This window comes from Propithecus coquereli, unplaced genomic scaffold (assembly GCF_000956105.1).
Source record: "Propithecus coquereli isolate 6110/MARCELLA unplaced genomic scaffold, Pcoq_1.0 Scaffold120, whole genome shotgun sequence".
Lineage (NCBI taxonomy): Eukaryota > Metazoa > Chordata > Mammalia > Primates > Indriidae > Propithecus > Propithecus coquereli.
Genome location: NW_012136081.1, coordinates 3445693 through 3460909, shown reverse-complemented (window position 1 = coordinate 3460909; position 15217 = coordinate 3445693). Strand labels below are relative to the sequence as shown.

Here is a 15217-nt window from a genome sequence, read left to right as displayed (position 1 = left end):
GCTCCCCAAACTGAGCACATCCTCTTGGGAATGGAAGATGGTCTCGCCGGCCACCCGCCAGGGCCCCAGAGCCACCATGCCTGACTGGCCCCCTTCATACCCAGACAATCCACCAGGGAGTTCTCCAGATGCCGTCTCTGCTTCCGTGCCCCTTCTGCCCAGGAAATGAGGTAACCCCCCATCCCCCATCAACCTGCTTCTAAACTCCCGCCAAGGCCGGGCTCTGGACTGAAGAGATGCCCAGCGAGGGAGCTTTCTGAGGCACACACAGCACCTGGTGTCCACAGCCGTGGGCCTGGGGCTGCGCGCCCCCAGCTCTTGGGGATGTCCTCACACCTCAGGGAATGATCCACTGGTCCCTGCTCTGCTCCCCCTATCTCCCCAGCCAGGCCAGCAGGGCTGGGCATCCTCTGGGCTCTGTCTGTCCCGCCCGTCTTGTGCTTGGTGTCCTGTCCCCCAGCCCTACTCATTCCAGCACTTTTCCACACTCCATTTAAATGTCACCTGGTTTGAGAAGCTTCTGTCATACCCTTGGGCTGGGTGAGGGGCTCTCCCCCGGGACTCCAGCCCCCTGGCATTTGCCGTGCTAAGTCATGGGCTCATTTTTCTTGCCTACTAGTGTGGGGGCTCCCGGCAAGCAGGGACAATTGCAGCTTCCTCAGGCCCCGCACATGGCCTGGGACCACAGGTGTTCACTGCGTGTCTGCTGAATTAACCCCCAACACGGGCACCATTGCTGTGCCACCTGCTGCACCAGAAGGCAGAGGATGTGTGGTGGGGGGCGGGGGGACTCCCAGGGAAGGAACATGTCAGCCCAGTCCCAAGCGATGGAACACACGGGAGAGCTGCTGGTCTGGGCAGAGAAGCGGGATGGAGGCATCGAGGTGAGAGGACGTGGGGCCAAAAAACACACACTCCACAGCTCAGAACGTGCAGCCATCCATTTACACATCCGCCCACCCACCCGTCTCATTCATTTATTGATCCATTCATGAATCCGTCCATCCATCCATCCATCTATCCCTTTCCAAGCACCGTGCCACGTGCTAAGGAAACAAGACTACGACGCAGTCCTGGACTGCAAGGGGTCCACGATATGCCACAGTCAGGAACACGGCAAAATCACCTGGGGAGCTTGTTAAATATTCACATTCCCAGCCCTGTCCTTGAAAGTTCCAATTCTGCAGCTCTAGGGGTGGGTGGGCAGGAGGGCTGCGTGTTTGCTAAGCTCCTGGCCTGGCCCAGAGGCGGGACTTGGGGTAGCACGGGCTCAGGCTGCGCGCAGGAGCTCGGTCCTGGCTCCTGCATGGGGAACTACCAGGGCTGGAGGGAAGGATGGGCCAGGCACAGGGAGGGACAAAGAAGAGCCCTTGACGTCACAAGAAAGGAGGGTCACCGGGGAAATGGGAGTAGGCCCTCACCTGCTCTTGCACACCCCTTATGTTAGGACGAGGAGGCGGGGGGCGTGCTTTCCCAGGTACCTGGCATCAACTGTCCACTGGGACACTAACCCCTGCCCTGTGGGGCTGAGCAGAAAAGAGGCAAACAAAGCGAGACTTGTGTTGGAGCAGGGAACTGAGGTGTTACCGGCAGGATCCCAGGGCCACCTGGGCCTGTCACAGCCGCCCTACCCGCCTGCTGCCCAGGGCCCAACTTCCCTCTCAAGGAGCGAGTGCAGTTTTCTGGAAACCCTGCTATATCTCCTAACCCTGCGGGTCAGGAAGCTGGGTCTCCTGCATCCTGCGGTGGTTCCTCTGAAGTCAAGGGGACAGATGCCTGCAAGAGGACCGTGGCTCCACAGAGGATCACCTCGACCCGCCTGTCACCAAGGACTGCCAGGCAGGCAGCAAGGATGGCAGGGCCACCACGGAGACAAGGTGCTGACAGCTTGGCAGGAAGGAAGTGCAGGCTCCCAGCCCACAGTACAAAGGGGCCTCGTGCCAACTGCGTGCAAATGGCCTACGCAGCCTACGCAGATCTCTGCTGAGAACAGCAGTCCTCCGCAATCACCCTCTGCGGTATGAGTTCTGGAGCTAAGCTCCATCGTCTCTGTTCTCTCCGGAGACAGGCCTGGTGCCCCGTAAGCCCCGCACGCCTACAGTGAGAGGTGGGCTCCGGTCTGGGTCTGGAGTCTGGGGAGGGGGTTGTCGGGCCCGAGTGTTCAGGTGTGGGGTGCAGAGGAAGCAGCCAGGCCCAAAGACAGGCCAGGGAGGCCCAGACCCCAGCCACGGCCAGGAGGAGTCACATAACCGTGCTTCTTTCCTTATTTTGTATCGTTCTATGGGAGCTCAGGGAGCTAGGGACGCTCTGGGCCCCCAAAGCTACTGGGAACAAGGTGTGAGGTGCATATTCGTGTGCACGGTGCATGTTCGTGTGCACTGTCTCCCACAGGGGTCTCGCCCAGCCCAGGCCCCTGAGTCCTGGGTCTCCATCTCTGCCTGGCCCCACCCTCCCTGTGGCCCGAGGACACACCTGGCACCAGCAGCTCAGTCACGCCAGTCTCCTCCCTTATCTGCTCCTGTCACCATCTCTCGTTTATGGAGAAGGACGCAAAGCCCCAGGGGGAGTGACCGGCCCTGGTCACCAGGGGGTTTTAGAGGGTCCTGCCGGAAGGCTTGGTTCTGATCGGGAGCCCTGAATGGGCCTGGGGTGTACGTGGCAGGGGGATCCTCGTGGAATGAAGGCCCAGGGCTGCGGGCCAGGGGCTCAGCCGATTTCGGAGCCTGGGCTGGGCGGGCAGAACTGCGTGATGTTTTGATGTCACATGGTGGAGAGGGCCACATGGTGGAGGTCAGAGCAGGTTGCAGCCTGTGCTGAGTCTTCACACGAGCCCCACCTCCCTGGCCTCCAGAGCAGAGACGCTGACTCAGGGGGCTGCCTGACCGGGAAGAGCTGCGGTTATTTTCAGCAGAGCTACCCGGTGCTAATTAGGCAACGGCTAATTAGCAGTGCTGGGGACCTTCCCCTTCCCCAGGCCTCTCTGAACAATGTCTGCTCCCACCCCAGTGGTGGCCGAGCTCGAGTGCTGCCTGCAAGGAGGGTGCTGACAGGCACGGGTTAGGGGACACAGGCCACTGTGGGGAGCAGTGCAGGCAGGTCCCTGAGCCTGGGCTCCTCCAGCCCCCACGCCCTGCCCTGGCCCTGCCAGCTCCACTCACAGGCTGGGAGGAGCTCACAGAAGCTGCGTGGCCAGCGGCACCACCAGCTCAGCCTGATGTGGGCCTCCCCGCTGTACCCCCCAGACACCCTCCTGCAACCCACGGGGACCCTGGGAATCGAGGGAAAAGCGCAGCAGAACAAACGCGGCAGCAGGTACCGGAGAGGTGGATTCCCACGCAGCCCGCTGAGCTGACGGAGCTGTAAAAGCAGGCTCCGGTCCAGGGAAGGCCGTGCGCTCGGCAACGGCGTTTTAAACACCTTGAGTGAATGAGGCGCCTCGCTGGCCACCAGCCAACCACATCTACAACGGCAGCGACCTGGACATCACTGGTGAGTCGTTCACTGTCAGCGTCACTGAACATGATTAACGTGCAGGGGAAAAGAGTCTGCTCTGTGATTTTATTATTCAAATTCAAAACGGTAGGTCGTGTGAATTTTTATATTTATAATTTCAAAACCAACAAAAACACCATGTTAAACCACATGGGGGCAATTGAGGAACTTTCACGTACGGCTACGATGCACAAAGACCGTGATGGACGACACCACTGAAAGCAGCTCTAAACCTGAACGTGATGCAAAGAGCAGCCACCTGAAGGGCTGGAAACTGAACAGAAGCAGCCGGACTCTGGTGGGGATGCAGGTGTGCCCGGAGGAGAGGGGAGGGAGCTACACGAGCAAGTCCCTTCTCCACGGCGTTTAACCCGGGCTAAACAGTCCACGCGGCAGGGCCAGCGCTGGAGGGGCACACGGGGAAAACCCTGTAGTGTGAACAGCCTGGAGAGGCAGGAAGGCGGAGCCAGGAAGCCAAGTGCTCCAAAGAGCATGGGAAGTCCCTGCAGGGACACAGGCGGAGAGGGGGCTGCAAACTCAGACCCACCCGCCACCCCAGCTCCCCGACAGACCCCTGAACGACGTATGCGCAGAACAGGCTCCACGCGGCTCAGCTAACCCTGCGAGGTCTGAACCGTTGTAGAGCTGTCACCCAAGCAAACTGCCCCGAGGAAGGGAAGACACTCCTGGGGAAGAACGTGAGACCCTGGAATCTCTGCAAGGTAACGTGCTGATGTGCAGAACACGACAGAAAATCACCAGACACGCGAGGACCTGAGAGAAGGAAACGTGTTCTCAAGAGAATCAAGTGAGCCCAAATCCAAGACAGACCTGACGTTGGAACCGACACACAGGGATTTCAGAGTGAGGCTCACGCCACTCCACGATGTCGTCGAACACGTGTTTTCAGTGAGCAAAAGATCTCAACAGGAATAGGAAGTCTTGGCAAATAAAAAGAAACAATAACACCACACATGCGGAAACTCCAGTAAACATAAAATTTCTGAGTTATAAAACGCACAAGGATGGATGGATTTAATAGCTAAAGGGACATTTCAAAGGAAGGAGGAAGTGAACTAAAACATAGATCGATGAAAGTGATCTAACATGAAGAAAAATTGATTGAGAGAAAAATAAGTAGAGCTCCAGGGACTTGTGTGACGCTATCAAGTGATCACGTATGTGCAGCTGGGATGTCAGAAGTCGAGAGAGCGAACGGGGCTCCCTCTTCCCTAGACCACTGCGGTAGCCCAGGTAAAGCCGGCCTGATTAGTGCCGGGAACAGAGAGGGGAACTGAGTCAATTACCTGCCGCGGGCTGAACAGCAACTTGGTGGGGAAGTCAGGATTTGAACCTGCCCTACCGACCGCAAAGAGCACACTTTCCATCCTGTGCCAAGCATCTCCCGGAAGCCTGTCCTCCAACGGCAGGGCCCAACCGAGCACACTGGGCACACTATGCTTTTCCTGCTCTGCCCAGAAAGTTCCAACTGCCCCGGGGAGGCCCCTGCAGCCCACAGCTGCTCTTCTCTGGTTCCCTCCCGTGAAGCTTCAGCTGAGGCCTCAGAGCCCACCCCCAACAACTTCCCTCTGACCTGTACATGCCACCCCGGCGTCCACCTTCCTGAGTTGCCTCACATACCTCATCTCCCTGGGCGGAAACCATCGCTGGCTGCCCAGTACCTTGGGAACACAGTCTACCTCCCTGGCCTGGCATTTACGGTCGCCTCAGGAGGCTTTTCAGTCACGGTTCCCAGGATCCTGCTCTAGGAATCTTCCTCCCAACCTGGTAGACATCCTTCCTTTGAATGCTGCAGGCCTCAAGACCTTGGCTCACACTGGCCTGTCCAGCTGGGTACCCCAAACTGACCTACACTAGGGCCTGCCCCGACACCTCATGGCTCTAGGGGGTTTTCTGGCTGGAGAGGCGCTCTGCCCATTGGCGCCCGTGTGGCGCTTTTCTGTGCTTTTCCCAGAGGACTCTCATTCCAGACGTGCGTGTGCTGTCCTTCCTCCCCGACAGACCCAGCGTTGGGGACAGGTCACTCTGTTCCCCATTCCTGCCCTCCCAGGGCTCTGTATTTTCCACGGGGGTCCTGCAGAGGAGATGCCTTGGACGCTTCCCCCAGCAGGCCAGCCAAGGGGGTCGGAAAAGCCTTAGGGGCCCTGGCCTGCCCCAGAAGCAGAGGATGACCAGCAGGCACTGACCTTTGACCCTGTCGCCGCGGTGAAGGGGGATCTCGCCATCGACCTGGGGCTGGTATGGCTTGACGACGACGAAGAGCCTTCCGGGCACGGCGCTGTAGAGCTTCCTCTTGGGCCCCGGGTACTCGAAGGCCGAGAGCAGGTCCTTGTTGGCACCAGGAGCGAAGGGCGACCTGGATCGGGCACAGGGGCAGAGAGAGAGCAGGTCACGGGCCACACTCTGCGAACTGCAGCCAGTGGGCTCAACAAACGCCGTGCCGCCAGCAACCACGCGGGAACTCGAGACGCCAGACGGGATGGAGACGTGAACAGGCCGGGGGGCCGAGTCCGTAAAGACCCGAGTAGATCCCGCAATCCCACTTCCAGGTGTGTCCGTAGAAGAACCGAAAGCAAAGTCTCAAATAGACACCTGTGCTCCCATGTTCACTGAAGCGTGTCCCCGGCAGCCAAAGGCAGAAGCCACCCAAGCACCCACAGACGGATGAATGAACAAACAAAACGCGGTCTCCCCGTACGACGGGATGCCGCTCAGCCTTCAAAAGGAAGGAGATGCCCACACGTGCTATGACGTGGACAGACACAGACGGTAGCCACATTCATGGAGACAGAAAGCAGAATGGTGGGCGCCAGGGGACAGGGGAGGGGACGAGGAGTGAGTGTCTAATGGTGACACAATTTCGGTTTGGGAAGTGAGAAAGTTCTGGAGACGATTGATGGTGCTGTCTGCACGGCAACGTGAATGTGCTCAACACCACTGAACTGCACACTTAAAAATCAAGGCAGTAAGTTTTATGTTATGTGCATTTAACTGTAACTGAGGAAGAAAGACACAGGCGGAGGAGCAGTCAAGGCAAACCCTGGCCGCCTCCCTCCTGTCCCTAGAAGACGTCTCATCCGCCTCACCGTGAGCACGCATCCTGCTGGGCGAGGAGACGCCAGAACCTTCTGGCAAAGCTGGTCAGGATCGTGGTGCACCCAGCCCACTCCTAGCGGCCACTGGTGACCCTCGCAAGAGGAACTTACATCCACTCTTGCTTTCTGTCACTGATTTTGCAAAGGGCCTAAATCTTCAGGCCGACTTCCGCACCTGACTGCAAGACACGCCTTAACCGAGCCCATGACATGACACACTAGACAAAGGCTCTCATGGGTAAACCCGCGAAGGGGCTTTCCTGACAAGACCACTGCGTCATTGGACGGGTGACAAGGGCCGACTTCCTGGGACAGGGAGAGAGGGTGCATCCACCGCCGCCCCAGGGGGCCAGTGAGACCCAGGAGCCATCACCTTGCTGCTCTTCCCGGGAAACACGCCCTCATGGAGGGAGCTGCCAGGGATTGTGGGACAATGTTCTAGAGCGGTCAGCTCGGAAAGACAGAAAAAGCGAAGACCCATGGCTGGTGATGGCATCCAGCCTCGGGGACGTGAGTGGAAGATTAATGGCACGTGAGGGAAGGTTCCAGAATTGGAAGCACATCTGAGTCCAGGGAGAGGATGGATGCAGGCCACAAATTTGTGACCATGTGGGGGGGTCCCCAACTACGTCTCCTCTCAAACCACAGGTGCTGTGGCCTCTGGGACCAGGGAGGCAGCCTTGATCTTTCCACGAGGACAGGAAGGGGACGTGGGGACCGACGCACAACGAAATAGCCTTGCAGGGAAAATTCCAGAGGCTGATGTGACCAGGCACTTTCAGTATTTAACGTGAACCCCACGTGCCCTTTGTACCACACATGCGTATCCCTGATAAACGCCCTGCGGTTGGTCTGTGCTCGGCAAATCCACAGAAGCGCACGGTGCCGTGCTCAGCATCGTGACGCTGAGGTCTGGCCACGGGACCCGCGTGGACGTGTTTGAGGAGCCCAGTCTGCGGGTGTGAACTCGGGCTGTGGCAGGCTCAGTTCCAGCTGACTTTCTGCTGCTAGCAGGGGCAGCCGGGGACTGAACGTGAGGTCTGTCCGCCTGATCCCCAAGTCCAGAACTATCTTTGGCCTACGTGGAGCACAGAGAGGGTAGGACACTGGGCTGCATCACCTGACCTCTTCTGGGACAGGTGGGAGGCTTGGACACGTACCTGGGCTCCCAGAACACTGGGCGGGGGGAGGCTGCGGGCAGTTGTGACTTACCTGTCCCCAGGGACACCATTCCTCCTCCCAGCATTTTCTCCAATCTAGTCAAAGCCACAGACGTGGAGGTCCCAGACTCCTGGGGCACAGGTGCTCTGTGTGAGCTGTCACCACCAAGTAGACTGAGCACAAGGTGGAACCCGTAGGCAGGGCGTGGCCTCACTGTGCCCCTCCTTGCCTGACCTGCTACATGCAAGGCCAGGAAAATCCACCTTGGGATTGTCCTGAGGAGCTGCTGTTCCCCTTTGATGAATGTCACTTATCCCTAAACACCCCGAGAGCTCCTGGAGTGGCAACTCCTGCAAGAGGCAAGTCGTGTGACCACTTCCTGTCCCCAGGTATAGCTCAGCAAAACAGGTGCCTGCAGAGAGGAAGGTGCAGGTGCCTGCACCGCGAGAGGGTATGGGAAATGCAAGGACAGCCCTGCCCGGTCCCTACCGGAGAGGCCTGCCCGGCCCGCCAAGGCGTCTGCACGCACTGCATCTGGGCTCATTTATTCGATCACCCCAACGTAGGCTGACGTGGGGCTGGTCTGGCCCAGGACCGAGAGCAGAGAAACGAGCGCAGGGAGAGAAGACGGCCTCCTCCAGCCCTGAGCGTCCCAGGGCCGTCTGCTGTCTGGCTCCCAGGCCGGGGCGGAGGCGACTCCTAGCAACCAAGGGGACGCAGTTCCCCTGCAATAGCGCACGTGTCCCCAGGGGGCACCTGATTATTCCACCAGGATCCAAGGGGGTCAGTGGAGGTGGTGGCGCTAGGAGAACACACCAGCCCGAGGTGAAAGTTCCTCCTCTCCCCAGACCCCCACAAACAGAGCACCTGGACCAGCCCTGCCCACATCTGCCTCAGGCGAGGGAGGCGGCGAGGCCGGCAGCTGTATCACGGCTCTGTGGACAGTCTGAACCACCTCTCGCTCCCGGGGGATCTGTGTGACCCTGAGTGAGTCACTTTATTTCTCTGAACCTTAATTTCTTCATCTGTAAATGGGTGGTGGAGGGCAGGGGCTGCTGGGGACTAACGAGAGTGTGCAGAGGGCTCAGCTCTGAAGGCAGTGGCTGTCTCTGTCTGGCCACCGCCAGGCTGAAACACAGGATCGAGCCGACACTGTCAGAACATCCCTCTGCTGGCTCCGGGTGTGATAACCGGTGCTCGGAAGTGCTGGACACATCAAGACACTGCAGGGTGGTCTAAGCAACATGGTCACAGGTGGGCCCTGATGCCCCTCGGCTGCATGGAGCCCCCAGACAGCAAGCAGACCGCCAGGCCAGCTAAGCCCCATGAGTGCTGAAGCACCAGGAGAGTGGTCGATCCAAGGGGGGGGGGGGCGCACAGTCCAGAGGAAAGAGCAGCAGGGACCGTGCTGATGGTGGCCAGGCAGGGCAGAGGTTGGGCCAAAGAGCAGGGGTCGCAGGGGCCGCTCTCAACTGCTGTTCGGCTGATGTAGCAGCTGCTCAAGCCAAGAGCTTGGGAACAAATGGGGAGCCCGTCTTCTCAGAGAACCCCCACTCCAACACAGCTTCAGCAATAAACCCCAGGCTCCACTGCCCATCTTCAACAACAGCCTGATGGGAAGCTGAGCCTACCCAAGCTGAGAAGTTGATCCTTATCATCAGAATCAGAAACCTACCCACTCGCCTACCCACCCATCCACTCATCTACCCATCCATCTACCCACCCATCCACTCACCTACCCATCCATTTATGCACCCATCCACTCGCCTACTGACCCATTCATCCACGCAACCACTCACCTACCCACCCATCCACTCACCTACCTATCCATGCACCCATCTGCTCATCTACCCATCCATCCACCCACCCATCCACTCACCTACCCATCCATTTATCCACCCATCCACTCACCTACTGACCCATTCATCCACCCAACCACTCACCTACCTACCCATCCACTCACCTACCTATCCATGCACCCATCTGCTCATCTACCCATCCATCTACCCACCCATCCACTCACCTACCCATCCATTCCTACTGACCCATTCATCCACCCAACCACTCACCTACCTACCCATCCACTTACCTACCTACCCATCCACTCACCTACCTATCCATGCACCCATCTACTCATCTACCCACTCATCCACTTGCCTACTCATCCATGCATCCACCTATCCACTCACCTACCCATTCATCCACTCGTCTACCCAACCATTCATCCATCCCCTCACCTACCCACCCACCCACTCTCCTACCCATTCATCCATCCATCCATTCATCTAGCCACACCCATCCATACTCACCTATCCACCTATCCACTCACCTATCCTTCCATCTATCCGCCCATCCACCCACAATCAACCCACTCATCCATCCACCACATGCCAGCCCATCCTCCCACGCACCCACCTTACCATTTCTCTGAACACTATCTATCACTCATCCACCCAAAGTTCAGAAGGACACTGCCTGAAGCCCAGGTGACCACTTACTATCAGTCACTGGACAGGTCAGCTACCCTCCTGAAGCCTCACTTCCCCACTGGATGCAGAGTGATCATGACAGCCCACTCTGTGTGGGTGTTATGTGAATATGGGCACTGCCCCACTGCCCTGCTGCAGCTGGCAAGTGGGTGACAAAATGCCCACCTCGCCCAGCTGGTTTAACTGGCGCCGGAGTGTGTGTCATGGGACAGGGACGTCGAAGGGCTCCAGTCTGGATACCACCCCAACCCGGAGCTCCGTGCCATCATCCTCTTTGCGGTCAGCTCCCTGACCCAGCAACTGAGGGCCCGGGAAGCCCTTGTCTAAGAACAGGAAGGATGTCTGCTTTGACGGGAGCACGGCTATGGTTCTAGGCACCAGCAGTGATGTATGGTCCCACAAACGCTCACACACCTTCTTACTCACTGTTCACTTGAACCCCACAAAGTCGCACAAGGCAGCAGTAGGAACCGTCACCCCCCCCATTACAGATGAGAGCACAGAGGCTCCACTACAGTGCCCGGGAATGACAGTGCAGAGCTGACACGCACATCCCAGCTCCTGACTCCCAGCCCAGGGCTTCCTGCTCCATCTGGGGATAGAACAAGGTGACCAAGATCTCACCTGCATGAAGGCATCTCATCCCTGTGATGTCTCAGACCAGGCCCTCCTGCTGCCCCAGACGCAGCAGGAGCTATGCCAGGAGAGGCGGCAGGGGGCCGTGCCAGGACAGGGCGGACGAGTCTGAAGTCCACCCCTCAACTGCCCATGTTTTCCTTGTGTTCTGGCTATGAACAGCCAGATGGAATTCCAACCAACTTGTTTTTCTTTTGGCACAAGGGCCAAATCACCGAATTCTCCACATCGGAAAATTGGTATGTGGGTGACTTGGACAGTGACTTGAGCCATTTCCCAGCCATCATGGGTGAGAAGGACTGGCCTGCGTACTGAACTTTCTCTCCGTTCATTCATTTGTTCGGCAGGGGCCGAGCGGGTGGGCTGCGAGCCGGGCACCGTGTGGGTCTACAGACCGTGAACACGAGACGCAGACGCAGGCCCCGTGCAGCCCGTGATCGACGGGGCGGCAGCACAGTGAGGCGCATTTCTGCACGTCCGCTGGGTAGACACAGAGAACGGGGTGGGGACCAGAGGCTGAGGTTAGGGCCTGCACAGGCCTCCCCCTGCAGGGCTGGAAGAAGGGGTGAGGCCACGGGAAAGGCTCCCCAGGGACATTCAGAGCAAAATCAATGCCACACAGACCAGCGATGCGACTGGACTGGCACTGGGTCCCCCCGGCTGCGCTAAACCTTACTGACTGGCTGACAGCCCTAGTTGACACATGAGGGCTCAGATCGCTGTCCCCCCCATACCACCAATGTCGCCTCCCTCTCTGGCTTCCTAGGACCATGTAGAGGATGCGCAGTCAGCCTGCACACATGCTCTTTGCAGCCTGCCTACCACAGGCATCAGAGCCTTGCCCTGCCTCTGTTGTCCTGGTGACGCATCCCTCAAGAGGCACCTCGGGGTCTTGGGACTATGAGGAATGTCCCGTCACTGGCTGCAGCTACTCCTGTGGGGAGGGGCGTGGGACACTGGCTGGGACAGTCCCAGGGCAACCTTCAGCGGACTTCAGAGAAGATGGTCAGAGCCACCTGCCTGAGCAAGTGCCCAGACCAGCCCGTGCAGGAAGAGGAATGACACGTGCCCTGAGCTGGGGGTCAAATGTGCTCCCTGGTGACTCCAGCGCCCGGAGTAGCCTGCCCCTCCCTGCCCCTCTGTCCACCTCGGGCTCACCTCCCCCAGGCTGGTGTGAGCACTGACTCTGTCCCTCCACGGCCTCTGCTAAATCAGTGCCAGGAACTGACAGTCCCCCTCCATCACGTCTGGTGGGAAACACACATTGTGTGTACGGGACGCACCCAGCAGAAACATGGGGAGCCTCAGTGAGCCCCTTCTCCCAGCCTCCCCGTGATGCACCACCACCCCCAGGTACAGATGACGGCAGGGCAGCCCGCCCCACCCCCACTCCATCAGCAGGGCCAGAGAGCACCGTCTCGCCCAGGAAACCAGGTCTTTGTTCCACTGGGAGCAAGTCTTGGTGTCCTGGTCCCCGTGTCCCCAGGGAGGCGGGAGAGGGCACACAGGAGTGGAGGGAGATCAGGGCCATAGGGGACTCCAGCGCTGCATCCACGTCCACAAGTCTGACGAGACAGGGGCTTTACCGTCACGAAGGGGTTCGCAGGCTAATCGTGGTACCCTAGAACCTTCTGGAACCCATCTCCACCTGTACAGGAAGTGGGTGGGGCCCATGAGTTCTGAAGTCTAAAAGGTCCTGTCGTCTCCGTGCGACCCTCCTTGTCGATGTGAGAACCTGTCTCGTGGCTGGTGTCCACTTGGTGCGGGAGGATCCCCAAGGCTGACGTCACCTTCCGCAGGAGAGGGACCTGGGTGCCAGCCCGAAGCTGCTGCAATCACCCCAATACCTAGGCCATGCACCCATTCCATCTACCTGAACCCCAAACACCAGCTGTACCTCAGCTTCCCATGGTGGGGTTCAGGGAAACAAAAGCAATTTGGGTAAAAGACAGACTTTCCAGAGGCCCCACTGGGCTCTGCCAGACATGGCCAGACCCTCCAGCTCAGCCCTTACCTGTGCAAGGTGAGGGCTGCCGTCCCGTCCCATCCCTGTGTGCGTGGGCAGGTGAGACAGACCAGACTAGGAGGGCGGCAGCGTCCCAGCCTGACAGCCAGCGGGCAGCGCCGGCGTTAATCTCCACCTATGAGCGAGCGGCAAGGCAGGAGACTTTCTTCTCTACCCAGCTAAACCCACTCAGGAAACGTCTGTCTGATGAGGGCGTGGCCAGACATTGCCTCGTGGCGGGTGAGGCTGGGGCAGCCTCCAGGACTGGCTACAGAGACGTCTAAGAAATACGTCAAGAGCCGTTCTGAACCTGGGCGGAGCCCATGGCCACCTGGCAGCTGGCAGGGACTCCGGTGGCGGGTGACAGGGTGGGTGGACTCAGGTGTCCCCAGAAAGTTCTCAAGAATGTGGCCCAGACATGTCAGCGGGCGCCACCAGAGGGCGCCACGCCCACCACGGGGAGCAGGAGCTGCCCAGGAGAGGACCCAGAGCATGCACAGGTACAGTGGTTCCTGCCCTCTCTGGAGCCCAGGGGAGAACGACGAAACTGTGAAAAATAAGCAGGACGAAAGAGACAGAGGCGGCGAAGGGATGGAAGAACAGTGAGAAACGAAAAGGTGGGCAGGAGAGACCCAGGGGAAGACGGGACCTCAGACAGGTATGGGGCATTCTCTCTCCCCAGAGGGACAGCCCTGCCACAGGCTCCGGCTCGCCTGGGAGGGCCCAGGGAGCGTTCACCTTCCAGGGGCACCGACTGTGCACAGCCCACACAGCCTGGCCCCCAAGACCCCTCAGGGCCCCCTCCTGTGGGCACGTTGCTGAAACGCCAGCTCCCAGGATGGGCCGGGCCAGGAGAGCTCCGTGGGGCCCACTCAGCCCCCGCGGGCCGGCCCACTCCTGCTCCGTGCTGGGGCAGGCTCCTCCATCCAGGAGGTGGGCCCTGCCCAGACCTCCAGCCCAGCAGGGAGGAGCCCAGGGGGCCCTGGGTAGGCTGGGAGGCCTCAGCCCCGATCGCGGCTGCACCTGAGGCTTGGCCTGAGGTTGGTTCAGGCCACGCTGCCGCATCCACTGCATTCCTGGCTGCGTTTCTGGGCCTCAGGCTGGTGTTTAGGCCAACAGGCTCTGGCCATGACAGGTGTGGAGTGGCCTTTCCTGTGGGCAGAGAACCCACGGAGGGGACACAGGGCCTGGTCCAGCGCCCGCCCTGCTCAGGACACGACGTTTCCCCTCGACCTGGCTGTCTCTGCTTCTGCCTCTTAGCCCGAGCCAGCGTCCACCACCTGGACGGGCGCACCTCGTGCCTCCAATCCCTGCCCCAAGGCGGCCGGGGGAGGTCTTCCTAAACTGTCCATGATGACAGCAATGACAACCCTGAACGTGGCAGACACGTCCGCAGAACGTGTGACTGCTCTTATGACCAGATATGGACGTCAGCACGCGGCAGGTATGAAATCCCACTTGATCCTCCTCACAGACCTAGGACGGAGGCGGTATCACTGGTCCCATTTTACACATGAGGAAACTGAGGCACAGAATAGTCAGGTGACTTGCCCAAAGCCACACGTCAGGTAGGCAGAGCTGGGTGCAGCCCCGGAGGATGGTACAGGCTGGGGGATGGGCGGACAGGGGCTGCCCCCCCCATGACAGGGCCCAGAGGAGGAGGAAGAAGCACAGAGGAGCCCCAACCCCACCTCCTGGTCCTGACGACAACCCAGGGCACCCTCCCCACAAGTGTCCCCTGAGCAGCGCCCAGCCAGGCCACTCTGCCCCAGGAACGAGGAAAGAGCTGGCTTTTCTGCAAGAGCAGGGAGACCCACGGGGGAGGGGCTGGTTCAGAGCCTCGAGGACAAACCGGAGCAGAGGGGTCTGCCCACCTCCTGGACCCCCCAAAGGCCCTGGGTGGTGCTGCAAGGCCTGTGTCGTATCCGCATCCCCTGGGCTGGCTTGAACAGCCGCTGCCCTGCCTGAATTAAAGCCATTTCCACGCCTGGGCACAGATGTGAAGAGCCAGGCCCTGGCTCCGCAGCCAGGAGGCAGACGGCTCCAGCGCGAGCCCCACGCTGTGCCCGGCCTGCAGGACATTCAGACCCAAGTGTGATCAGCGCACCAGCCCACGTGCCCTGGTTGGCCCACCGACGCCCATGTGCCTGGCATGGACCTGGCACCTGGAAAGTGCTCAGGTAACTGCTGCCCGAGTGGACGCTCAGCACCTCAAGAACCTGCTCCCTGGTACCGCTCGCTATGCAAAGACACATCTGCACCCCCAGGGCACGTGGCCCTGTGCACCGGAGCACTGCAGTCCCCACCCTCATCCCAGG

General features: G+C 59.6%; 1 protein-coding gene across 1 annotated transcript in view; it reads right to left on the bottom strand.

Annotated features, from left to right (window-relative positions):
• Positions 1 to 15217, bottom strand: part of SHANK2 (SH3 and multiple ankyrin repeat domains 2) — a 491107-nt gene that overhangs the window by 301071 nt on the left and 174819 nt on the right. Inside the window, exon 13 of the mRNA XM_012665629.1 lies at positions 5700 to 5869. Within this exon, the coding sequence (XP_012521083.1) occupies positions 5700 to 5869 (170 nt within the window). The remainder of the gene's footprint in view (positions 1 to 5699; positions 5870 to 15217) is intronic.